General features: G+C 38.3%; 1 protein-coding gene across 6 annotated transcripts in view; it reads right to left on the minus strand.

Annotated features, from left to right (window-relative positions):
- Positions 1-1,337: 1,337 nt before the first annotated feature.
- LOC122539916 (protein LSM12 homolog) overlaps positions 1,338-25,607 on the minus strand; it is a 70,985-nt gene continuing 46,715 nt past the window's right edge. For 2 of the 6 annotated variants that reach the window (XM_043675098.1, XM_043675093.1), the window contains 2 exons: positions 25,056-25,111; positions 1,338-3,780 (listed from right to left, as the gene is read on the minus strand). Coding sequence is in view for 5 of the 6 variants with exons in the window: in XM_043675093.1 (XP_043531028.1) it covers positions 2,380-3,447 (1,068 nt within the window). In the remaining variant the exon portion in view is untranslated. Of the gene's footprint in view, positions 3,781-5,553; positions 6,062-6,084; positions 9,120-10,588; positions 10,943-11,198; positions 12,828-25,055; positions 25,112-25,607 lie in introns of those variants that run through there. The other 4 variants (XM_043675097.1, XM_043675096.1, XM_043675094.1 and 1 more) reach the window with 4 other exon arrangements.

Here is a 25,607-nt window from a genome sequence, read left to right on the forward strand (position 1 = left end):
CATTCTTTTGCGGGTACACTAGCAGCTTGGTTAGTCTATTGAGGTGAATGGACTATTCGTGTTCGAGATGGGACCTGCAGTGATTACTTTTTTTTCCCATAGAACGTTAAGATAATTTGCTCACTAAGTACAAAATCAGAAATACAAAATTGAAATGTTAATTGACAACAAAATAATGAAGAAAAAGATTAAATAATATGAAGGTATTAGTGATTACTTTAAAAGAAAATACTGAAATTAATCCTGTTGATTAGGTCAAAGGAACTGGATAAAGTTACAAAATAAGTGTTTTATCATAGAAAATAATAATTGAATCTACAATAAATGAATAAATTGTGTGTGGGTATATGAGGCATGTTTATTTGTGGAGCCTTGCTGGAGCTCTCTGATGTGGAGTGTGATATACCAACGTGGTCATCAGCCATGATTGAATGGCGGAGTGGACTCGATGGGCCGAATGGCCTTACTTCCGCTCCTATGTCTTATGGTCATCATGACCTCCTGAGTTGATTAGGCTAATTAGAATTCAACAATCATAATCCAAGTGAAGGGGCAGCAAAAACATTTTGGTACAGGGCTTTTCGAAGGGGATGCACCATATTGATTAAACAAATGAAAATTTAGCTACCATATTTGCCCAATTATAGAGAATTATATTTGCATCAATTTCTTAGCACTGCCTTAGCTATTACTGAACTGCACTTGGAACAGTGCCAGGTGCAGGAATAGTTTAGGGGAACAAAAAGATAATTGAACAATTTTGAAGTTATTGAAATGCAGAAAGCTGGGAAAGAGTGCATCATTTGCTTCTCCCAAACGAGGGCTCTTTTCGGTTAACATTTGAAGAAAGTGGAGCACACTTGAAGTCTTCTTTGAGATGGCCATGGAGAAAGAAGAAGAACATGGAGGGATATCTGTGACAACAACCTGGGACTGTGCAGCACTCTTGCTGCTTCTGCTGGAACAGGTCTGATCATTTGGCATTTTTAAAATGGAACTCTACTTTGCTGTAGCCATCATGAGAGAAAAGCAGCATCACTGGATATTGATCCCAGTAAATAATTGATCCCACTCAGCAATCCCTAACACCCATTCGATCAACAATGCTAATATCTCTCATTTAATTTAAAATCAAAACGACCATTTTGGTCCAATGGACCAAGAAGCCATGTAGTATTATAAAAATTATTTGCATACTGCAATTTAATAGTGTTGATTTTCATCATTTTAATATAAAGAAAACACTCACTTCCAAATAATGTACAAAGATTAGTTTTATGATTTTAGTAGTATTGATGGTAAAAGTTTGTGAACAAGTAAAAATACACCAAAACATGTCCGATTTTTAAAATTGGTATATTTTCAGGTGGCCACTGAGTACAACAGATATGCAAAGCAGTTTCAATTTTGAATTCAAGAAAAACACACAATTTCAGGTGAATTGGTAATGCTTCCAATGTTAATAATGGGTATGCATAAACCAAGACAGCACTCATTGCTTGAACTTCACACCAAGAGTAAAAAGTAAATCTGAAACTTTATAAAATAAAATTAATGGAAACTTGCTAAACTTCATTTGCAATCATTTTGCATTAGCAGAGAGCCAATTCTTTGCTAAAATTAGAATTAATAAGGATGTTGAAAGTTGTATAACAAAACTCTGCATGTGCTTAGACCTAGAACAAGGACTCCATATGCAATGCGGAAGGGCACTTGACGGAAATGAATTCTGATAGAGTAATGGGTTGGGAGTGGCTGGATTGTTCTATAGGGAATCAGTGGAATTCAGTAGGCAGAGTGCAGTAGATGTCAGAATACGGAGTACATTTAAAGGAGAGCAAAGACAGATTTTTCATTAGTAACAGGTTGGGGGGTTAGGGAGCGTGGGCACGAAGTTGGAGTTGAGGCCGCGATGAGATCAGCTTTGAAGGTGGCTCAGGTAGAGGGGCTGAAAGGCCTGCACTTACGAGCCTCACAGGCAAAATGGCCTTCTTCTGTACTCTCCCTACGATCGAACAAAATAGCCCCTTCACTCCAAGTCTATCCCCTTGAATGAGATCTCATTCCTGATGAAGAGCTTATGCCCCAAACGTCGATTCTCCTGCTCCTCGGATGCTACCTTGGACGCTGTGCTTACCCCAGCGCTACACTTTCCAACCCATTATTATATGCCCTCGTGTCAACAGATAAAAACAACCACGTGAGCAATTGCTGTGAAAAGTTGGGGAAGTTTGCTCAGAAAGTGATGATTTCAGCAAGTCATAAGCATATTAGTGAAAGGTTTTGCGTTACTCCACATTAAGCCGATGCTATTAGTGTCTGGCAGGCAGTAGAAACTGCCTTCTAAATTAGACGATTTGTGCTTTTTTTTTTGTTTCATCATTTGTCCTGGGAATCCAAGGGCCCCTCACTGTCATTCCAGGTCTTGTTGCTGTTTTTCTTGCGGTTTCTCTCGGCCATGACAATGGCAGCTATGACCGTTACCAGCACCGTCCCGGTTATCACCAGCACAGTGGCAGTCTCGGCGATACAGAGCTGCGAGTCTACATCCACCAGCAGGTCACCCCGGAGCTGCCCGGGCTCTGAACAACTGATGTTGCCATAATCATCCACGCGCAGGTGTCGGATGCTGGAGATCTTCCCAAACTCCCTCTGAAGGTCGCAGTCACAAACCCAGCGGTTATCCGCAAGCTGCAGGTGAGTGCCTTGGGTCTGGATGTTCAGAAAGGTTTTGAACTCGATGTGCTTTAGATGGTTTCCATTTAGACACAGGAGGCTCAGGCTGCGCAGAGAAGCGAAGGCCTCCCCCTCGATGCTTGTAATGTTGTTGTTTTCCAAGTGCAGAGCTTCCAGGCTCTGAAGCATGAAGAAGAATCCATCCTCAATGACATGCAGCCTGTTGTTTTTCAACAACAGGTGGCTGAGTTTATATAAACCTCTGAAAACCCCTGTTGCCATGGAATGGATTCTGTTCCCGCTCAAGTCTAATTTCTCCAAATTCTCGAAAGACCTCATGCTGTTGTAGTGGATGTACTCAAGCCAGTTATTGGACAGCCGCAATTCCAGCAGACGCTGTAAGCTGTCCGAGAAGTCCCCAGGCAAGTGCTGTATGTGGTTCGCGTTCAGATCCAACATTTCCAGAAAGGACAGAGATTCAAAAGCTCCCTGGTGGATGCTCTCGATTCGGTTGTGAGGCAGCAGGAGGATCCTGAGTCCCCAGTGGCCGCTGAAAGCACTGCTGGGGACCTCCCGCAAGCTGTTGGTCCCGAAATCCAACATCCAGGTGCTGTGCGGGATGTCTCCGGGAATGTGGCTCAGAGAACGCCCTTTGCAGTCCGCCAAATGCGAGGAATCGTAACAGGAGCAGCGGCGGGGACACGCTTTGAACCCATCGATTTGCAGGAAGCTCACCAATATCCCGAGGCAACTGATAACCACTGGATGCATCCTGTCTCCAACTTTCGGCGGTTCAGTCGCTTTGTGACAATGAGGTTGGGGGGGGGGGGGGGGGGGAGAATGAGAAACAAGTTCCAAAGCGTGGGGAGCTAACGGTTTAGGAAGTCTCCCTCAGATATAATCCCATTCAATTGCATGTGCCATCTCCATCTTAGTGCTGGTTGTTATCTAACTCATCCGGTAAGAACATCAACTTTTTCCAATCGCCCACCTTTTAAACTTATGATGGAGATAGGGAGTCAATGTATCACTTCAGCCTTGCCGTTTCCGGATTTTGATCGTTTCATCTGCAAAAGATATCGGCTCCCAGTGTGTCCCCGCTCCCTGTATCAGGAGATAAAATATACTTCTTAGGCGGTTAACAATAACAAATTACAAAAACAAGCACAAAGAACTGCGGATACTGGAAATCAAACAAAAACTGAAGAAATTGCTGGAAAAACTCAGGCCTGGCAGCATCTGTGAAGAGAAAGCAGAGTTGACGTTTGGGGTTCTGAAGGTGGTCACTGGACCCCGAAACGTTATTATCGGACTCCTAAATCTGGATGCTTGTCTAACGATCAAGGGACAGAGGCTGCTGGTTGAGTTTAAAATTCAACTAATCAATACGGGACTCCAAACCCGCAACAATGTGGTGGACTCTTAAATTCCCTCTGAAATTTTGCCCTCAACTCAGGCCAAGGGCAACAAGTGTTGGCCAAAAAGGGGCAAACTTCGTCCATTCCTTGAACGCACAGAAAGCTGCCAAATAAACAGTCCATATCTGATCATTTCCCACCACCTCTCATTGTTCATCAAATCCATGAAGGCAATTTTCATTTTTTTCAAAATTAATTCACAGGATTTGATTGTCACTGGGTAGACCAGCATTTATTGTCCAACTTAAAGTCAGATTGGTGTGGGTCTGGAGTCAGATGTAGGCTGAACCAGATAAGGATGGCCGTTTCCCTCCCTAAAAGGCATCAGTGAACCAGATGGGCTTTTCTGACAATTGACAATGATTTTGTGGTCATCGTCTGAATTTAATTATAAAAATCTGGAATTAAGAGTCTAAGTCAATTGAACTCATCATCACCCAAGACGGCATTCGAAAGCTTGTCTCCAGAACATCACCTGGGTCTTTGGTTTAATAGTCTAACTATAATACTACTCTGCCTTCACTTCCCCTAAACATGACAAAACAAAAAGTTCAATAGGCAGCAAGAGGTAATATCAATAGTACAGGAATCATTAGGCTACACTGGTATGGTGTCTATTTTGGGTCACTGTAACTTTGGGAATTGGCCACATTGTAAAGACCAGGAAGTCATTCACAAGATGATAGTAGCGATGGGAAAGAACTAAAGAAACTGATATTCTCTTCAAATAGAACAAAAATCCTTTGAGATTCAGTTTAAATGTTCAAAATCGAGCATTAGTTTGATAAACCAAAGAGGGAAAAACAAGTTTTCGTTTGTTCCAGGTAATGTATTCATGAACCAAGACATTTAAAATCATGAAAAAAAAAACAAAGGAGAGATTTTTGATGCAGAGCGCTATTGGACATTAAATACTCCAATAGAAAGAGTGGTGGAAGCATATTCTAAGAGAATTTGATAAGTATTTGGAAAAAAAAATGTAGTATTTGATGAAAGGATACATGAATGGATAGATAGGTAACCCTCAGAGCAACTCGCGGGTGCAACAAATCCAAAAGCTTTGTGCTATACAATTATGTAATTCTAGTATGGATGCTCTTTCGTATGTATCTTTAAATCAATAAGATGTGATTGAAATGTACAAATCAAAATTTGTTTTTGTGACTTAAGTGTTTTGAACTAAAGAACAAGAAAATTGATTTGTACAGTTGTACACAAGTATAGTGTTACAGTTTGTGAATAAGCTTCCAAATATAACAAGATGGTTTCCGGAAATAAAATGATACTGATATGGCAAATCTCAGTAACATGCACTTTTGACTTGCTTGCATGCCATTTTCTGCAACCAACATTAATATCAAAGAAAGGGCAGTTTAAAATATTGATCATTTATTATGCTTTTTAAAAGCTTAATCTATCTCAATATGTACTCTGCAAGTTAGTTATATTTTGCACTTACATATTTTTGTAAAAGCTGAAGGCATTAATACAATTGTTTTTGTTTGGTAGTGCCTGTGACTGTTAAACAGACAAACGCTGAATTGTAAAATCTAATGGGCATTTTGATCTGTATTGACATTTTTCTTTCATCCTCAGTGAGATGTCCAAGTTGTTGGCAGCATCCTTCAGAATTGGTCTAGAACAGCATATTAAAATGATCAAGAAATGATTGCTGAGAAAAGTATTGAAATATAAGCAGCTGATCCAACCAAAATAATTCCAGAGACATATAGCAGATGAATTATATAATCTCAAAGGGGAGATTAAATGAATATACCAATCATCTGTTTCTTATTTTCTGTGTCTCAAATGAAAATCTTCAGTTCTCTCCACTGACCTGGAGTGTCCGTTTCTCCAGTTATTTCAGATTTACAGCATCTTTAGTACTTTTTACTTCGTAATACTACAAGGTTAGATTGGTAACAATTAATTAGAGCTGCCTATCTTAATTTAGATGCTACACAATCAATCAGTTGAGTTAATCACTTACCCAACTCTGCATGACGAAAGCTGCTTCCAATCTGATGGTTCTGTTTTACTGCTGATCGCTTTATACTGCTAAAGGCTGTCACATGTGAAATTCCTTCCAATGAACTTCTATTTTCACCTAACATACCTTTCTGAAGTGATCACATAAGATGCTATACTTGGAGACTATCCTCACATTGACATTTAGTTTTATATTAAGATTACTTTCAATTGAGATTAATTATTTAAAAGTCAGGTACATTACAGCTATTATTATGCAACATTTGTTCTAGTCATATCAAATATACTAATCTGTAAGACCTCATTTACCAATGCACAGGTGTAGGAAAGATTTGAAAATCAACAAGAAATTCCCGTCCAGTTGTTTTGGCATACAAACCAGTGGTCACAGGAATCAACAATGAACTGGTGCATGCAAACATTCACAAATAAAACTGACCTTAGCTAAATGTTAATTTTCTCCCACGACTTTCTTCTGTGGTTGGTACTGTAAATGTTATGCTCTCTCCCCATTTGGAGTTTAATATATAGTTGAGTAGAAAGTTTATTTAAGTTTGTTCTTATAAAGATCAATGCATTTGTTTTCAGATGCCAGTTTTGTTAATACCAATTACAATAAAGGGAGCAGGGCTTTTCATACTTTTCTAGTTTTATTAAAAATGTATAAGAAAATTTTGTTAAAATTAATTCACATTCAACTTGCATCTCTTTGCTAATAAAAATGAGAGAAGATGGTTTTAAGCTTGAAATCTCTCACCTATTAAGAAGTGAGGTACATATTGATGAGGTGTAGGGTGAGAGTGTTCCATAATCTCCAAAATTTCAGTTTTCTCCCCATTCTCACTTTTACAGTGCCCAAAAGTGGAATTAGAATTTTCTATCAATGGCACCAAGTCCATGCCAGATTATTTCCACCTTATCTTTGAAAGTGACAATGAGAATTACATTTAATCTGCTGTAGTTGATTTAATCCAGTTTCAGGTTTGAATAGGCTTTTGATATTGTGACACCGAATAGGATTTTTGAGTAAAGTAATTGCAAAGTTTTCAGCACAGAAATATCTTGCATTGTATTGCAACTGATCTTCTCAAACCAATTCACAGCTAATAAATATTTTTGGAATGTAGTCACTAATACGGAAAATACTGCAGCCAAATTGCACACAGTGAAATTAATGACCAGATAATTCACTCTAGGGACAGAAAGTTGACCAGGGAGCAAAAGGAATTCCACTGCTGCTCCTAGAATTTAATGGAACCATTTACATCCATTTTAGTTAGCAGGTGAGGCCTCAGTTTAACGCCTAATCCAAAACATAGTACCACCAACAATATGGTACCCAAGTGCTACACTGAAGAGTCAGTCTAGATTATTTTAGGTCTCTGAATGGGGATTGAACACACTGCAGTCAGCTTAGATAATACCATCACTGAAGCAGTGCTAGAACCAGGAGTTTATTTAAATAATGGAATGTTCTCAAAATGTAATGTGAAGATACATAAAGCAGCTTGTGTATTCTTTGAATGGCCTTCAGTTTCCTCTAAAAACTACAGATACATACAAGCAGAGATAGTGAGGCACACATTCTGTACACTTGTATCTCAAGTGCAAATCTGGGTACAGGTCTCCTGTCTGAAACGATAGTCAATTAAAATATGAGAAAGCAAGTAAAGATTTGAGGCCAGATGAGAATGGGCTTGTCTGTATAACGATTGTTCTGGGAAACGTAAAAAAAAAAACTTACCCCATCAGATTGAAACATATCTATGGCCAATGAAAGGCTGATACCCAATACATAAAGTATAGTGTGAAGTGCGTGAATTCCTAGAGGGTGCATCGGAATCATTTTTGTGCCATTAAGGGAAAGAGGAAATACCAATTATCTTTGGACATACAAGGAGGGAGAAGAATATCAACATTGCAATGGACCTGAGGACAGGTAACCCATGTGTCATCTGCTAATCTAAAAATTCAAGTCATACAGAGCATTTTAAGTGGGATAAAAGGATGAAAATTATGAGCTAACTTGACCCATTTGCAGCAATAATATGGAGTCAAAATTTACACAAGATATCTTTGATAAATATTGTGTCAGTATCTTCAGAGAAATAGGTTTAATTGCAAATCAATTAGAAAGCAAACTCCTCTGCTCATTGCAACCACTTTACATTTGGAGAGATTATGATTACACTGGCTATGATCCGGGCAAAACACTCAATGTCAACTTCACAACATTGACAGCAAATAGAACATCTGTGAAACAAAAAGGCAGCATGCACCAAATGTCAAATAAGGAAGTTATGTAATCAAGTTGAAACCCAGAGAGAAGAATTTGGATTAAGAAGTGACAAATTTGCAAGAGTGCCATACATGAGATCCAGTATGAATAATTTACATTTCTGCTTACAGTTCAGCAAAATTCTTAACCTTGGCTCTTAGTCAATGACACAAATAATTGCAAAATTTCTTTCATACTGATCTGTTTTTATATTCAGCAGAGCAAGACACTGAATATCAATTGAATCTCAGCACAGCAGGGAATGAGTCCATTTACTCTTATGCACAATCTCAAGGTTTCCCAAGATAGCTATAAACAGATTGTTTTCCCACTTCCATCAAATTGAAACATAATCTGTATATATCCCTGCTAATACCAACCTAATGCGTTCATCCTCCAAATCTCAATATTGAATTATTTCTAAAAGTTGCATAATGCAGTTAGTGTTGAGCCTAATCACCCATCGACACATTTTTTCTAAATTCAAAATGTATCAATTTTAAAAAGCATCAGTAAAGTAATACGTATTCCAGGAACCAGCCTATCTTAAAACAAAAGTCAGAATGGTTGGCAATGTCATAAGAATGTGCTACATTTTATCATTTCTAGTTTTAACAAAGGTGTTAACTCATTTAAGATATAAACAATTAACACTTTTCAAAATAACAAAAATTGTTCAAATGTGTTTTAAGATAAGTAATTTCCATCATATGTAGGTCATTAAGTTGCCATCTAAATCAATGTAGGTTTCACTTAAATAAAAGCTAATTTAATTTAAATTCAAAATTAAATTCAATTAAATCAAAGTACTGGAGAAACTCAACAGTCAGGCAGTATTTATGGAGAGAGATGTTGAGTTAACATCTTGAGTCTGATATGACCGCTTCAGAACTAAATTCTACTTTACTGTTGATTGTGTAGTTTTCAAGACGGCAAGTCACACCACCACCTGCACAAGGATAATTACTGCTGGGCAATAAATGCCAGCCCAGCCAGTGGTGTCCACAACTCATGAATGAATAGAGTTGGTATTTCTTGTTTATCATGTCATTCTCATTGATTAAATGGCTAATATTTCAATTGCTCCAAATTTTAGCATCCATTTTCTGTCATGTTACAATGGTCATCCAGTTATCTAAATGGCTCTATTGTTTGCACATTCTGGAAATGCTGGAATGAGGCTATGCAAACTGGAAACATGACTGGACTACATTTCCCAGTTTTCAAACTACACTTCTCCAGTAAATAGAAAAATCACAATGGCACACCATGACGGTATTTCATCAGGGATCTCTTGAACATTATGCTCAATAGTCCATCTGTCAGGGGTCAGTTGGCTGGTTTGTGATGGAGAATGACACCATTAGTGTGGGTTCAATTATCACACTGGCTGAGGCTACCATGAAGGACTCTCCTTCTCAATATCTCCCCTCAGGTTAAACCACCACCATTCATGTCAATGGGAGAGTTGCCATAGTCTTATGGCATCTTTACCTTCATCCATCTCAGTTTTTTTAAAAATTCAATTCCCTACAGTCTGGAAACAGGCCCTTTGGCCCAACAAGTCCACACGGGCGTTCCAATGGGTGGACTTTCCCCTACCCTATATTTTTACCCCTGACTACTGCATCTAACATTAAGGGAAATTTAACATGGCTAATCCACTTAACTTGCACATCTTTGGACTGTGAGAGGAAACCAGAGCACCCAAAGGAAACCCACATAGACATGGAAGAATGTGTAAACTCCACACAGGCCGTAGCCCAAGGTGGGAATTGAACCTGGGTCCCTAGTGTTCTGAGGCAGTAGTGCTAACCACTGAGTCACTGTGCCACTTTAAAGAACACAAATGCAGTGAGAACAGAGATTACTCTGCCCCTGGGCAGTTTCGAACACAAACCTTTTGATTAATAGTTGAACGCACTGACCAATTGCAGCATAGAGACTGGCGAGCCAGTTTAATAAATTTAATGGTAAAGAAAAATAGAGTGAAAGATCAAGAAGGATACACTGCAAATTGAAATCAGATTAGACCTAGAGAATAAAAGAGAAAGGAACAGAATGGATTGGGGCCGGGGGTTAAGGAGAAGAGAGCAAGAGCAAAGGTGTAAGAAATAGGAAACAAGTAGTAAACATTGTAATCTTGTAGTGTTTGGGAATTGTTTTGCCTTGAGAAGTACATTATGAGGGGTAGATTATACACAAACAGATGTTCAAACATTGTTACCTGTACACCATATTCAAAACTTGATGTCTGAAATCAGTCGACAGCTTTGTTGAACAGTTTCACATCTAGCAAACATGGCTGCCTGACATGCAAGAGCAGTCTAGATGGCAAGAAGGGCATAAAAATATTTAAGTGCTCATCAACTAATTTACTTATCACATAATTCCAAGAAGTTAATACAAAGGTTTGTTGTTTTAATTCCATTCTGAGCATGACTTATGAATACTACACTGAAATTTATAAAGTCCCCAGCAACTATAATTAACTGTTGGGAAATATCCAAAGCTGTCTCCCTAGACCCAGATTACACTCCATCCAGTAAATTATCCACATAATTCTGAGCAACTTTCCTACCTCACCACCTGGTGGTCCAAGCTCAAGTCCCACCTGTTCCATTTATTTGAAAATATTTATACTCCAAAATTAAATTCTTAGCGACATCATAACTGCAGCCCTTAGTTAAGTAGTAAATGGGTTGAAACAGTTGAGTTTGAGATTTTGAAGTAAATAAACACTATATTGAAGACATGATTGAGATATTGCAACACTTCAGATAAGAATATTCCAAATTTCTTAGCCTAGTTTCAGTAAACGTGAACATTGTCTTTACATTTTTGAAGTCTGTCTTCCCAGCTCTGCATACAGCAGGATTGGAGGTATTGAATGAGACTGCTGGATTACTAGGAAAATAGCAGGGACCACCTGTTCTGGGTTTGCCCCTTCAATGTTTCTGTGACGTGGGCAGAATGAGAGTTGATTGTCCATGCAGTCAACCTGTGTAGATGCAGCCCTAATTAAAGGCTATTTAGAACACTTGCTGGCATTTGACTGACTGCAGTGACATATTGTTCTCCCAAGCAGGAAGCCATCAGAGGGCTTTCCGCTCCAAATTGAGGAGCATGCATTCTTGGCTGCTCTGAAAAGTAATTTCTTCTCATTCTCAACCTAAGTAGCTCCCACCTGTCCCCACATTTGGCATGGCTGCAATAGGAACATGCCCAAATCAAACAGTAAGATTGAAGGTGGCCAATTTATAGATCAATGCCAGAAAATTGGCCTCCTTGTTCTAGCTCCAAACAATGGAGGGCACAGAACCCCAATTTAGTCCTGACATCAAGTCATGAAGCCCACAGGAAATCCTGATATATCACTACACACATCTGCAAATAAAAATAAAAAAGGACGTTCAATGGTCTTGAGGCCCAGAATAAATTGGAAGATTTTCTATCATGAAGAAACTTGAACAAGAGAGAATTATCCATTATTTATGTCACTGTGTTGAATAAGTATCTACCAGTATCCATTACATTCATTCAGCTTACATGATCCATCAAGAACAATGCAACATTAATTTAAACAATTAATTATTCATAGCCTTGACATACAACTTCGTAATGACACTTTTGGTTATCCCAAACAAAGGTGAATATTTGTTAGAAAGGTAAGAAACTATTTGGTCCAATAGGAGTTTTATTTGAACTTAAATACATCTGGACTAAATATTCTAAGTGTATCACTGAGCTAGCAGCACACAAACATTCTGACAGCAAAAGAGATTCTTAATAAAACTCAAAATTTCAAATCCACACCAGACATTTTATTGGTCTCCACAGCCAGATAATAAAATGAGTTAAATGAATGGTATGAGCATTTAATATCCAATTCGTCAAAGGACAAGTATTGTATCCAAAGGAGTGATGGGTAAATCTCAAAGCTTTCCAATGTTAATTATGAAAATTATTGCAATTAACTTTAGAACTGACTTCAAGCTGTGGGCTGATTTGTAACGTTGTGTCAATTATGCTATATGGAAGAGTTTTGATTGCATTTTCAAAAATAAAAATCTGCAACTCGGTCACAACTTGCTTTATACTGAGCTTGTTGCAAATACGAAATGCATTCTTACATACCATGTGTAAAACAGACAGTGCTTATGCCCTAACAAACATTTCAAGAAGTGAAATTAGCAGAATTAATCAGTTAATAATTTTATGTCTTCTCCTGCTTCTCAAAACATCCTATATCGAGTTCCACAATTATTTGCAAACTGCAATTGCAATTTTCAAAGCAATTGTCCATATCTTAATTACAAACAAAGTTTTGCGAATGACAAGTAAATTTTCAAAGTTGCTCCCCATGGAGATTCCACTACAACAGCAACCTTGCTGTTTCTTTATTACACATCCATGCTAGTTTTAAAACACCACCAAAAATGAGTTAAGTGGATGCTGTTCATGAGAGCACCAATTTCTAAGAAACTGCAGGTTTGAGATAATGAACAAATACCTGCTATGGTTCTCAGCAGTAATTTATAGGCATGTTGCTTTGAACAACACAGCTCTGCTCCCCCTCAGTTGAGAATTGCTGAGCCTGTGTGTTTCAGGGAATATAATCTAGACTACAGCTATCAATAGGCCTGGTGGAAATTTAAGGTAACAAACTTGTCAAACAGGGAAGTGTAATGATGACTGCTGCTCAAAAACTTTGTTGGTGGAACATGATTGTTGACACACAATTAGTAAAAAATGACAAACGACAGACTAAACAATGGTCATCTATTTTATCAATTACTATTATAGTTCATTCTAAAATTACCCGAGACTCTTAGTTCCATCAGAAAACTCATGTGTCAAATGCTATCCAGCAGACATGCATGCAGGAGTTCAGCATCACAGGGTCATCCATGTACTTCATAGGGAGGATCCCACATAGGAAAGACAGTGTTCCCTATTCCACCAAACACACAAATCACCAGCAATGGACATCCCGAAACATAGATACAAACACAGCTGAAAGCTAATCTCAGAACCTGTAAGTTAGGCTTTACTACACAGAGAAAACCAGTTCTGGAAATATCCAAATGGAGATATTTCCATCTAGCAATCTCAACATTCAAAGAGAGAAGTGTCAGGGCCCTAAGAGTCAAGTGAGAATGCCAGAAAGCCAGTGCTTATATTTACCCATCCATGAATGACCAACTTAGATCTACAACTCAAGATTCATAGTAACGTTGCACTGTACCACCACCAACATAGATGGTGAATGTTCAATTTTTGAAAATCAACAGGGAAAATTCAATTCAAGTTGACATGCCACAGTAAACTTGATGCTTCTCAGCAAGTAGGAAGGATACGCAATCTGCACAAACTGTTTCAAAAGAAATGCAGTATCTGCAAAGGATCAAAGAAACATCCATTACAGGAAAATAAATAGCCAACACACACGGTATGAATTTAATCACAGTTTCCGAATTTTAGAGGAAAAGCTTCTGAAGAAGTTTACACATCTTTTTGTATTGGAGGGGCACGAGACTGGGCTACCACCCTAAGTACACTGCCAGCTATTTGTTTCCTGTGTAATACATGGAATGATTTACTGAGGGCCAATGTGTACATAGAGCTCAGTTACATGGTAGAGATCAATTGACATTAGTAAATGAATAATAGTTACTCAAGAGCATTGTGTTTAATTTGGATCCAGTGTCCCTCCTCTTGGGTTTGCCAAATCTTCCCTCTTTGGACATGCATGGGAAGAAACAATTTAATATTCTTTCATTCTGTGCAAAGAACAACATTCTAATGAGCTGGTGTTGGAGAATCTGCCAGGACTCTCAGGGTGGTGTAGATTAGTTATGGCGCACATCCCTCTCGCCGTCCTTACGAGTATGATGCATCAGAAAACTGAACTGTTTTATGGAACATGATGGCCCTTTCTGAATTATATAGGTGCAGACTTGTCGGCTATATTGGTCATGGCCTTTGTGTAGTCATGAAGGCTATGTCTGGCAGTCCATGGGCTCTTTTTTTTTGGGGGGGGGGGGTGGGGCGGGGAAAGAGAACACGAAATCCTGAACAAATACGGGTTTACTTACTAATGCTCCTGGTGGTCGGGAGCTCAGTTGGGATTGCACTGTTTGCAGTAACTTAACTGAATAGAAGAACTTAACTTACCTTGATTTAACTTGGTTAATTTTCTTCTTCTTAGTTATTTATTGAATTGTAGGTTTTTTTTCCTCTCTCCTCAGTGGTTTGTGGAGTAGAGTAGTAGAGTTTGTCTACTGTTATCATTGTCATTATAATATAAAGTTGTTATACTATTTTGTAGTGATTTTGTAAAAAACTTTAAAAAAAATTTTCAATAAAAAAGCATTGTGCGACTGCTATAGTGCTACTGAAGTTACATTCCAGTGGGTTTTTTGGGGTGGGGGTGGGAGGGGTGATAAACTATTCATTATCATATCAGAATTTCTACTTTAAACAGGGTTTGAAGTAGCTAGAATACTCAAAAATAGTTTCCAAGTTTCATTAGTCTATTTACCTTCTGACGACAATAAATAAAAGCCTGTTAAAGGACATCATTTGCTGCTTTATTAACAGTCTTTTGTTTTGCATTATATTTTTTCCTGTGGGCAAATCACAAATTGGTTTAGGTCCACGATATTGATCCTTCTACTTGGAGGCATGGATAATGGCCACGACAACCACCAGCATCATCATGTATAAGTTGCCAGTTCTTTCTTACTTTGTTGTTAAGGGAAAATATATATCATTGCTTATAATAAGCTAATGGGGAACTGCTACTTCTGTTCCAAAAGTTTGGCTTAATAATTGGCATAATAACTAGCTATTTTGTTCAGGATTTGAATTTTCAGTATGTACTCTTCCAATGACTGTTAGCAAATGCAATGATCAATACAGAAATACCAAATTTGAATCATATTCTAACATGAACTGGTTATTACAGCAGAATGTTGATGAGGAATTGGTAACTGGCTTCAGTAACTCAATGGTATCAAAAGGTGGAGAGTTGGGGAGTTGCTTTCAGGTTTACAGCCAAAGATCCACTGCCAGAAAAGGTTCCGTGGTGATGTTCTTACCACAGAATAATCTATCCAATATTTGCTGAACAGATACATGGAAGAAGAATGGTCACTTAAAGTGCAAAGGAGTTGATGGTAAAGTAAAGTAGGGATTTGGAGTTCAGACCCTACCACAATCAAACTAATGTTCAGAGCCTCTGCGGACATCTTTGGAGTAGGTTGTCAGGGTAATGTCCTGTAAACCACCTAAGGTAGAGTTAGAATCAACATTAGGAAATATGTTAATTAACCATGAAGACAGAAGCTAAATATTCCTTTTTAAAGACGACAACCCAAAAATGACCATGGGCCCACTGATGGCTTGTTAACAACTACATAAATGCATTCTCCCTGATCTGTCTGCATCCCTTTCCTTTGCGGAGACCTGAGACACATTAGGTTGAACAAAGGAGGTTATTAGATATACCAATACGCCTGTTCAAGGTGAAGTCCTTCCACAGTAATGAGTTTGAGCTCTCACTTTGGTAAATAGAATTGAACTTTGTAAATTACAGATCTGTAAGATGGCATTTTGACAACTCCTAGTTTAATAGAGTCTTGTTTAGTTGTTGTTCTTCTACTTTCTAGTAGAAAGCTTCTTATACAAGATCATTATTTTGCATAATTAAAAGGGTGACTGTGAATTTGAAGTCTACATCCAACAGAAAAACTACAAGATTGTATGATTATACCCATGAGATCTAAAAGTGCATTACTTAGAAATACAAGGTTCCATGACGTCTAAGGTGAGATTTAAGGCAGTTAGCCCAGATCAGTTACTAACATAGAAGGTGAGTGAATGCAGGAGTAAAGGATTCTGAAGGAATAGATAGCACATTTACAGAGATATACATTTCTGCACAATGATATTGTCATTCCAATCCATTTTAATATAAGTAACTTACCTTTAATGATTTAAATGTGCATGTGCAGCTTAGAGAACTTGACTCACCAAGATAACATGCAAAAAGCAGTACATAAATGTTAATAAAGTAAGAGATACTTCCATCCAGTCTTATGAAAGAGCTGTTTTACAGCTAGGATCTCTATGCTGTTTAAATCACTCAGCAAATATACTAAAAAGTGGTTGATTTCAAGCCAAGACTTTGAAAGTGATAAGGTCAAATGGTACTGTGGAAACTGTAACCTAAGAAGTTGGAAAGAAACAGACTGAAGGTACTTGAAACCAGAAACTCAATATCAAATGGTGTTCAATGGTGGTTAATCAAGAGGGGCCTATCACACCGACTGACCACACCATATTGACAAAAGGTCCTCAAAACCAGAGCCGCAGAATTCAAATTAGCAGTTAGAATTTGGAGCTAAACCTTATTACTTTAAGCATTTGGCTAAATTGGATTCTAGTCCCAATTTCTCTGATACTAACACTAATATATTCCTTAACAAACTGGATCATTAAAGTTAATCTGGCAAAGAAAGTATTAAAAATGCACATCTGGTGCACTTGTCAGTGTGTTCCACAAAATTTGAATATTCACACTGAAGGCCAAAACATAGCACATTGTAACTGCATTGTCCTTGCTGTGGGGTTTGTAGCGGTATTGCTGGCAGGAAAGAACAAATTTGCATAAGAAATTTCAAATATAAATGTCAATGCTGACGTTTATAAAAGTATTAAAATAAAATGGAATATTCAAATTAAAATGGATTGAATATTGTTGTATGCAATGGTCTAATCTTGCAATAATAACTGATCCCAGATTGGACCTGAATGTTTCAGTTCCTCCTCCCCACGTGCATTGCTTTGGGACATCCATTTACTTATAATATTCCATTATAACAATTCAATAATTTCAGTATATGCATGTTACATTGGTAATGTTCATAAAATATTTTTCACTGTGATACCAACCATCACATTGCTGATGAGATCACATTTGAAACTATTAATTTGCTTAAGCTTTGAAAATTTATTTCTAATGCATATCAAAAATAGCAAAATGTATACGATAACTGGTGAGAACAAAACTGATAGCTTACAAAGAATATATTTGGTAACTAGCCATTAAGAATTTAGTTCAGGCTCATGTTTTTGTAAGTAATGTTTCCTGTACTAATTGCAACAGTCTATAAAGGCCTTTTGAAACAGTTCATAAATATTGTGTCCATGAAGGATGGCATTGTCATTGATCACCAGTCGCCAAGTGCCACAGATTTTGAGTGAACATACAGAGGGATACAGAAATGGCTTACATTGTCAATGTTTTTACAGCACAAGTTACATTTCTACCCTCACCCCAAACATTTGATCAGCACTCCAATATGCACAGTGACTAAGGAAAGTATTGCAAATATTGTTCAGGAACACGTAACCGCTAATGTTAGTCAGAGTTCGAGCAAAAAGCTAGTGGGAAGGTGTTAGTTTTCAGTCAACGAATTGAGAGAAAGTTTTAAAAAAAAATTTCTGCAAGTTAAAAAGTAGTAGTAAAAGAGTTTGAGGGGCAAGGCTAGGGGTTGCGTGACAATTCAGTTTTGTGGATATCATTAAGATAACTGTCTTACTTTAATCTATAAGATCAAAGATTTACAAATGTGGAGCTGAATGCAAGATGCTGATAGCCCTGCTGTCTAAAAGGTAAACCAAACTAGGTCTCAAGGATTCGGTTTCTCTGCAATACATCTAAAAAGGAGGATAAAATGGAATTAAAAAGAGTGGTTCTTTTATCTATGGATCTTGCATGGCGTTATTCATTTCCTTGTGATTTTGAAACATGATCCAAAAAAAGTCTGTCAAAAATGTTATAATCCTTAAACTTTGCCAGCGCCATTTCTTCTTTACAAGACTTAACCATCATAATTGTTCAAACACTGCAGAACTTGAAAAAAAAAAATTGAAGGGACATCTTAGTTTGCCATTATTTTAACGCTAATGGTGAGCTACTGACACCTCAATTTCAGAATGATAGGGAACCATGCAGCTATTATCTGAAGGTAGAAGACATGTTGAGAGAAGTAATGCCAGAACTACCCCTGCCCCTCCCCCACATCGAGGAACAGTATTGCTGCCTTACTTCACTCCAGAAAAATAATTCTGCTTCATCCTTAAAGATATTAATAGAAACCACTCAAAAGATCAATAGTTAGGCCACTCAACACCTAGTACAAATAGGTTGAAGCACTGCCTCTCTGGCGTTTGACTAATTTTAGATGGAAATCAAAGAAGCGTCCACAAACTCTACACCAGCTTGTCAGTGCAGTACTGAGGAAACATTGCATTGAAAAATAATACTTCTGACAATGCAACCTTAAACCAAGATGACAACCTGCCTATATGTGTAATATGAATAATCTGGGGACTGCTTGGAGATAACAAGTTCTTCTGGCCAACATTCATGGCACAATTAACGGACTTAAATAGACGACCCTGCCATTCTCTCAGTGGATGCATTTACAGTCTTAGCAAAGGCAGATACACTTCCTCTTCTTGATCTGCTGACTCACGACCAGCAGATCCAGGTACTCAAGGTCATCCCCAGACCCTATCTTTATTTTTCTTATTGACTCATCTGGTCTGATCACAGCATCCGCACAGAGGACGAAGATCTCCTTTCTTTTATTTTCCACAGGGAGCTTATGCCCCTATCCCCAAAAGATAATAGATTTGGCATAACTCTTTTTGCAACTATTGCAGCCGCTGAAAACATCTCAAAACAATTTATTAGCTCTGAAGTACTTCAAGTGATCTTCATGATAAAATTAATCAATTCAATTACAGATAAAGTGTAGAACAGGAACTCACCAAAACAGCAAGGCTGCATGGTTAGAGACACTTAACACAGAAATTCACTGAGCAAAAAAGAAACCAGAGCACCAAGACATGGCTCAGCTGATTGTGAGGAAAGTTCTCCAAGTCCTTCTTGTATACTCTCAAAGCAGCAGCAATGGGGAAGATACCATTGTTCACCTTCTGGGAGGTGTCTATGCTAAAGCAGCTCTAGAAAAAAAATGCAGTGGATTTTTTTCGAAAACACATAGGGTCTTGTGTCCTAGCTTAGGATTCTCGTTAGGTTAACATGTAGATTCAATTAGCAGTTAGAAAAGCAAAATGCAATGTTAGCATTCATTTCAAGTAAAGCTAGAATACAAGAGCAGAAATGTTCTGCTAAGGCAGTATGAAGCTCTTGTCTGACTGCATTTGGAATATTGAGTGTAATTTTGGGCCTCATATCTCAGGAAAGATGCACTGGTGTTTAGGGCGGAGGAGAGTGTCCAGGAGGGTTATAAGGGGCTGAAGGGCTTGTCATATGAGTAGCAGCTAAGGACTCTGGGTCTGTACTCTGTGTTGAAGGATGAGATGGTATCTGATTGCAAACTTACAGAATACGAAGAGGCTTGGATAGAGTGGTTGTGGAGATGTTTCTACTAGTAGGAGAGAGTAAGACCCAAGGGCACAGCCTCAGAGTAAAGGGATGACCCTTTAGAACAGAAATGAGGAAGAATTTCTTCAGAAGGTGATGAATCTGTGGAACGTGTTACCGCAGAGGGGGTCGAGTCAAGACATTGATTGTATTTAAGTTAGAGATAAACGTGTTTGATTGGGTCGAGGGTTACAGGGAGAAGACAGGAAATGGGATTGAGAACATATCAGCCATGACTGAATGGCAGAGCTGACTCAAGAGGAGCAGAATTAGGCCATTTGGCATACATCTTATGGGGAGCAACCTCAATTTCATATTTTTGGATGACAAAAATGAGACAGACATTTATAATAGCATTTTCAACACAACATGCTTCAGAGAAGCATAAGCTGAACTAATAATGAAATAGAATATTTAAGAATGTTAGGGAGGTGGGAAGCAGTGGAAGTATTTTTCCAGAATTATTTGCATATAAAGTTGAAGACACAATGTCAAAAGCTGCAGCTGATGTTAAGCCACAGAAAAGCAGGATGTGCAGAGGATAAAACTCAAGACATTATGTATAAAAGCTTAGCAATTGAACAGATGGTCAACACTGTGATGAGCACTAATGCTGAAATGGAAAGCAACAAAAACAAAAGCAAGAGCATCTAGTGGCTTGTGTACCTGCAATGTCCTCTCTCACTGAAGGGAGAGAGTGTATCCTAAATTTAGGTAAGAATCATGTTAGCAGTGAAGATGACAGATTTCAACATATTCCATCAATGTTACACCTAATCCACATACAGATATTTTCATTGGTTACAACTAAGAAAAAGTACATCCTGATGAAAGGTTCCAACTTGAAATGTTGACTCCCCTGCTCCTCTGATGCTACATGACCGGCTGATTTTTCCAACTCCACACTTCATTGAATCTGATTTTCCAGTATCTGCAGACCTCACTATCTCCACAATCATGAAAACACAGGTTAAGCATGTCTCAAGCCCTACATTTCTGCTGTCCTGACATGGTGACATTTTTCTTACCAACTGAATCTTGGAAACAGAAAACAAAAGGATAGGGGAGGGTTTTTTTTAAAAAGGATTAAAAAATTATGTTTTGCACATGCTCATTACAGCCACGAAAGGGAAACAATGAAATGGAAAATGTCTCAGAGAAGTTACTTTTGACAGAAATTGTCATCCTTTGACAGCATTAAACCCTAACTAACCTCCATTCCCCTCAAAAGTAACTTTTTTAATGTTAGAAAAACTTAATAAAAGAAGCACAAGCCAAATCCTTTCCATATTAAAAAAAAGGAGAGGGAGTGGGGTTGTGGTGGTGGTTGTGATTGGACTAATCTTAGATCAAATGTATTTGAAAAGAATCAATTAGCAAAATGCTGTAATGTTTACACGGTAAGTGACTTTTCTCCTGCATTTCCTGACATCTTCATAAATTCTATGGCCAGATTTGTACTGAATGCTGAAAAACAGTGCCACATTTCACTATCCATTTCTCAACAGCCTTGATAAACAAAACAAATTGCTGGAAAAACTCAGATCTGACAGCGTTTGTGGAGATAAATCAGAATTAAACCTTTTGGGTCCTGTTATCTTTCCTCAGAACCTTGATAAACAAGCTCTGCAAACAATTTTTTAAATGGATATTTAATAGAATAAACCAGCTTCTACAGCAAATAAATCGTCATACTATTGTAGACATTCAAATCACAGTATTTTCAAATATTACCTAGGCATTGGGGAGACAGGATGCCAGTTTACAGGACAGTTCAGAGAACATCACCACCACCCTGTAGCCAACCACTAACTCCCCCTCCCTCTCCACCAAGGACATGCAAGTTCTGGGCCTCCTCCACTGCCAAATCCAAGCCACCCCTTCCAGGAGGAAGGGCGCATCATCTTCTGCCTTGGGACCCTCCAACTACACGGCAATGTTGATTTCACCGGTTTCCTCATCTCCCCTCCCCATACCTTGACCCAGATCCAAGCCTCCAACTCAGCACTGTCCTCTTTATCTGTCCTACCTGTCCATCTTCTTTCCCAACTATCTGATCGACCATCTCCTCCGACCTATCACCATTACACCCACCTTCATCTACCTATTGCATTCCAAGGTATCTTCCCCAGCACCACCCCCTTTCATATAACTCTCAGCCCCCAAATGTGGAGGAGACTTAGCTGTCACTATTGGAATACTTGGAGATGTGGCAGGCAACTTGCATGTCGCAACATTCCATAACCAGAGCAGAGCAGCAGCATGGCTGGGAGGTTTGTGTTATAAAGGAGAGTCTGCATAGACTGGGAGTTTTTTCTTACTGAAGCGGAGGTTGAGGGGTGACCTTATAGAGGTTTAAAAAGCATGAGGGGTATAGATAAGATGCACAGCAAAGAATTTTTCCCCAGGATGGGCAGGAGTTCAAATAAGAAGGAACGTGGGGGAAACTTTCTCACACCAGAGGATGGTTTGCATCTAGAATGAACTGTAAGAGGAAGTGGCAGATGCAGTTACAACATCTGAAAGATATCTGTACAGGTACATGAATAAGAAAAGTTTAGGGGAATATGGGCCAAGCACAGACAAGCAGGAATAGTTTAGTTTGGTATGGACAAGTTGGTTTCAAGGATCTGTCTCCATGTTGTATGACTCTATTAAACTTGCGACATTTTGATAATTTATTCCAATGGTTGATGATTCATTGCAAAAAGGAATACTGCACAGCATCCTATCCAAGCCTGTTCAAAGAATTCCATGGACATCAACGCCTTCATTTTGCACGAGTTTCGAGAGCAGCACTGAATTGAGACCATTTATAGGGTTAGTGGGTAGACATTTAATCTGTTACATTAAATAAGATACATCTTTTGTGTCTGCCTGCTGGTACCAGTGAGAATCTAGCTAGTTCCTTATCCCAGCATTAGAGCAGCCCAATCAGGGTGTTAATTTAGGACTTATTTCCTTCAGTACTGTGAATTGGGTTCAGTAGCAGATTGCAGATAATGAACTCCCACTCCAGCCTATCCATTTTCTAGCAGTTGTTTCTTCCTCAGAGTTCTGCCTGTTTTTTGGAGTACTGTAACAGAGATAAAAACAAAGAGTGCTTGGAATGCTCTACAGGTCAGACAGTACCTAGACAGAGACAAACGAGCAGAGAAGAGGACTTCTTCAGGCCTGCAGTTCGGAAATCAAACTCTATTTAAAATTTAATATCTCTCTCCACAGAATGCTGTCAGATCCAAGTATTTTCCACAACTTTGTTCTTGTTTTAGGTTTCCAGCATTCATGGTTTTTTGCTTTTATTTTAGTCACCTCCAGGATAATGGCCAACAGTACTTTCAGGGAATTTCAGGATTTTGACTCAGTGACAATAAAAGGAATACAACTCCAAGTCTTGATGTGTGACTTGGATGGGAAATCTTCAGGTGGCGCTGTTTCCCATCTACCTGCTGCTATGTGGTAATGTCACAAGTTTGGATGTTGTTGGAGGAGCCCTAGTGAGTAACTATATTGCATTGTGGATGACACAGCCCGCTGCACTTGAAGGAAATGAATGTTGGCACACCATTTATCATCTTCAATCAAGCAGGTTGCTTTGCTTTGGATGGTGAAGAGCTGGAGTGTTATTGGAACTGCACCCATCTATGCACATTGAGTGTACTCCACCACGTTCCTTACTTGTGCCTTGTAGATGGCAGATAAGCACTGGGCAGAAAGATCACAGTATTTATATGGCTAGTCCAGTTCAATTTCTGGACCCAGATGTCAATTGTGGATGATAGTTTTTGCCTAGCACCTTGTATGACATGGAAGTTACTGGTCACGTGTCAGCCCTAACCTGAATGTTGTCTTGATCTTGCTGCTGATTATGATAGCTTCCATAGCTGAACTGTCACAAATGGTGACTATTGTGCAATTGGCAAAATTCCCTACGTCTGACCATCTGATGGAAGGATGGTGTTGAATTGTAATTGCAGAAATTGGTAGTTTTAAGTGCTTGGAAAAATGCACAACAAATTAAGTTCAATGCCAAGTCATCCAAAAATGGTGAGGAACTGTAGAAGGGCAAAAACATTTGTAAGTCCAAATACTTGCATAGTTATGATTAATCGAAATGGCTAATGGAATACTTGCCTTTATCTCAAGGAGCTGGATCTCAAAAGGTCAGTAATGGTTCAGTTACTAAAGCCTTCGGCCAGACTATTAGTGGAGTACATTCAGTTTAAACCCTGCCTTCACAAAGGGTACTAAAGCTTGGAGATTCAGTGCAGACTCACATCTCAAACATTGTAATTTAAAATGTCAAGATTATATAAAAAATGGTATGATTGATTGAAGGATGATCTGATCCAGATGTTTAAAATGTTGAAAGGATTTGATAGCACACAGAAATTATTTATGATTGGGAGCAATAGGAGGGCTATCTTCAATCTGGATCAACTATTAGGAAGCATCTTTTCAAAGAATAGTAGAAACTCAGGCTCTTATCACCTCTCAAAAACACATCAAGGAATTTGAAGTAAAGGAGAAACAGATAATGGAATGGCAAGGTTGGCTTTGGAATAGTGTAATCCTGACCCAAACCTAAACAATAAAGAACTGGAGATCTGAAACACAAGCCAAAATTGCTGGAGAAACTCAGCAGGTCTGGCAGCATCTGTGGAGAGAAAACAGTTAACATTTTGAGTCCAGAGACCTTTCTTCAGAACCTAGAAGATAAATTACACAGCTGTTTAAAGATTTTTGATTTCAGATTTCAGTCCACTTCTGAAAGAAAAGTACAAAATAAAGGTATTGAATTTAATCTATAAAACATCTGGTTTGTATCTGCATTTCTAATACTGTTACAATACCAGCCATGTAGGTTACATGTGACTGAATTGCACTTGAAACAAGTGCAAGATGACTAGCAGAATAAGTTTTTAAAGACAATGCATAAGTCATATGAAATAATTTTGCTCCAATGAGAGAATTAACTCATCTGTTTTCTCATTACCAATTTTGAACATGTTCATAAAATGAGGTCCTTCAGTTAATTTAAAGAATTGGTTTGCCAGCCTAAGAAAATACACAACCAGCTGTTGAAAGATAAACGCACATCCTCATGTTGATTGCACTTTTATCACAGAGAACTAATCTATTTTGCCATCTAGTGGGCATCCATAAGTACTGCACAAATCTTTACCACAACAAAACCTGGTAAAATTGAACTCTATTTCAGCATACTCACATTGTGTCAGTTCTTTGAAAAGGCTACCCCATCACCCCCACTATTTCACCATCATCCTGAAATTGCAGCAAATGAAACATGTAATAGTTTGTAGGTGAAACACAAAGGTTTACCAAAACTAAGACTACAAAAGACAAGCATGGTTACATTTGTTAAATATATTAGAAAGTTAAATTGAACAGTCTTTGCCAAGTAGTTTATCTAGACTTTCCAGCAATATTAAGTAGATTGAAAAAACAGATAACAAGCTTACAATATAGATCTAATTCACTGTAATTATTTAAAATGTGCATGAAGTTTTAATTTGAAAAGTAGACAACTTCCTCATTATCAGAAATGTCAGGCTCTCCATATGCATTCTTTTGCTTTGTCACTCCATCCCAGCCAAAGATTTTCTCCCTTCCTACCCATTCCAATATGTATACCTTATAAATCTCTTCTTGGTAAAGATAGAATGAACTAATAATTTAAAGCCACTACTGTAAGCAGTTCAATAATTTGATTAGTCTAGAAACTCACTGCAATTAGTAACTTAAAGATGGATGAATCACC

Source organism: Chiloscyllium plagiosum, chromosome 33 (genome assembly GCF_004010195.1).
Source record: "Chiloscyllium plagiosum isolate BGI_BamShark_2017 chromosome 33, ASM401019v2, whole genome shotgun sequence".
In the NCBI taxonomy this organism is placed as follows: Eukaryota; Metazoa; Chordata; class Chondrichthyes; order Orectolobiformes; family Hemiscylliidae; genus Chiloscyllium; species Chiloscyllium plagiosum.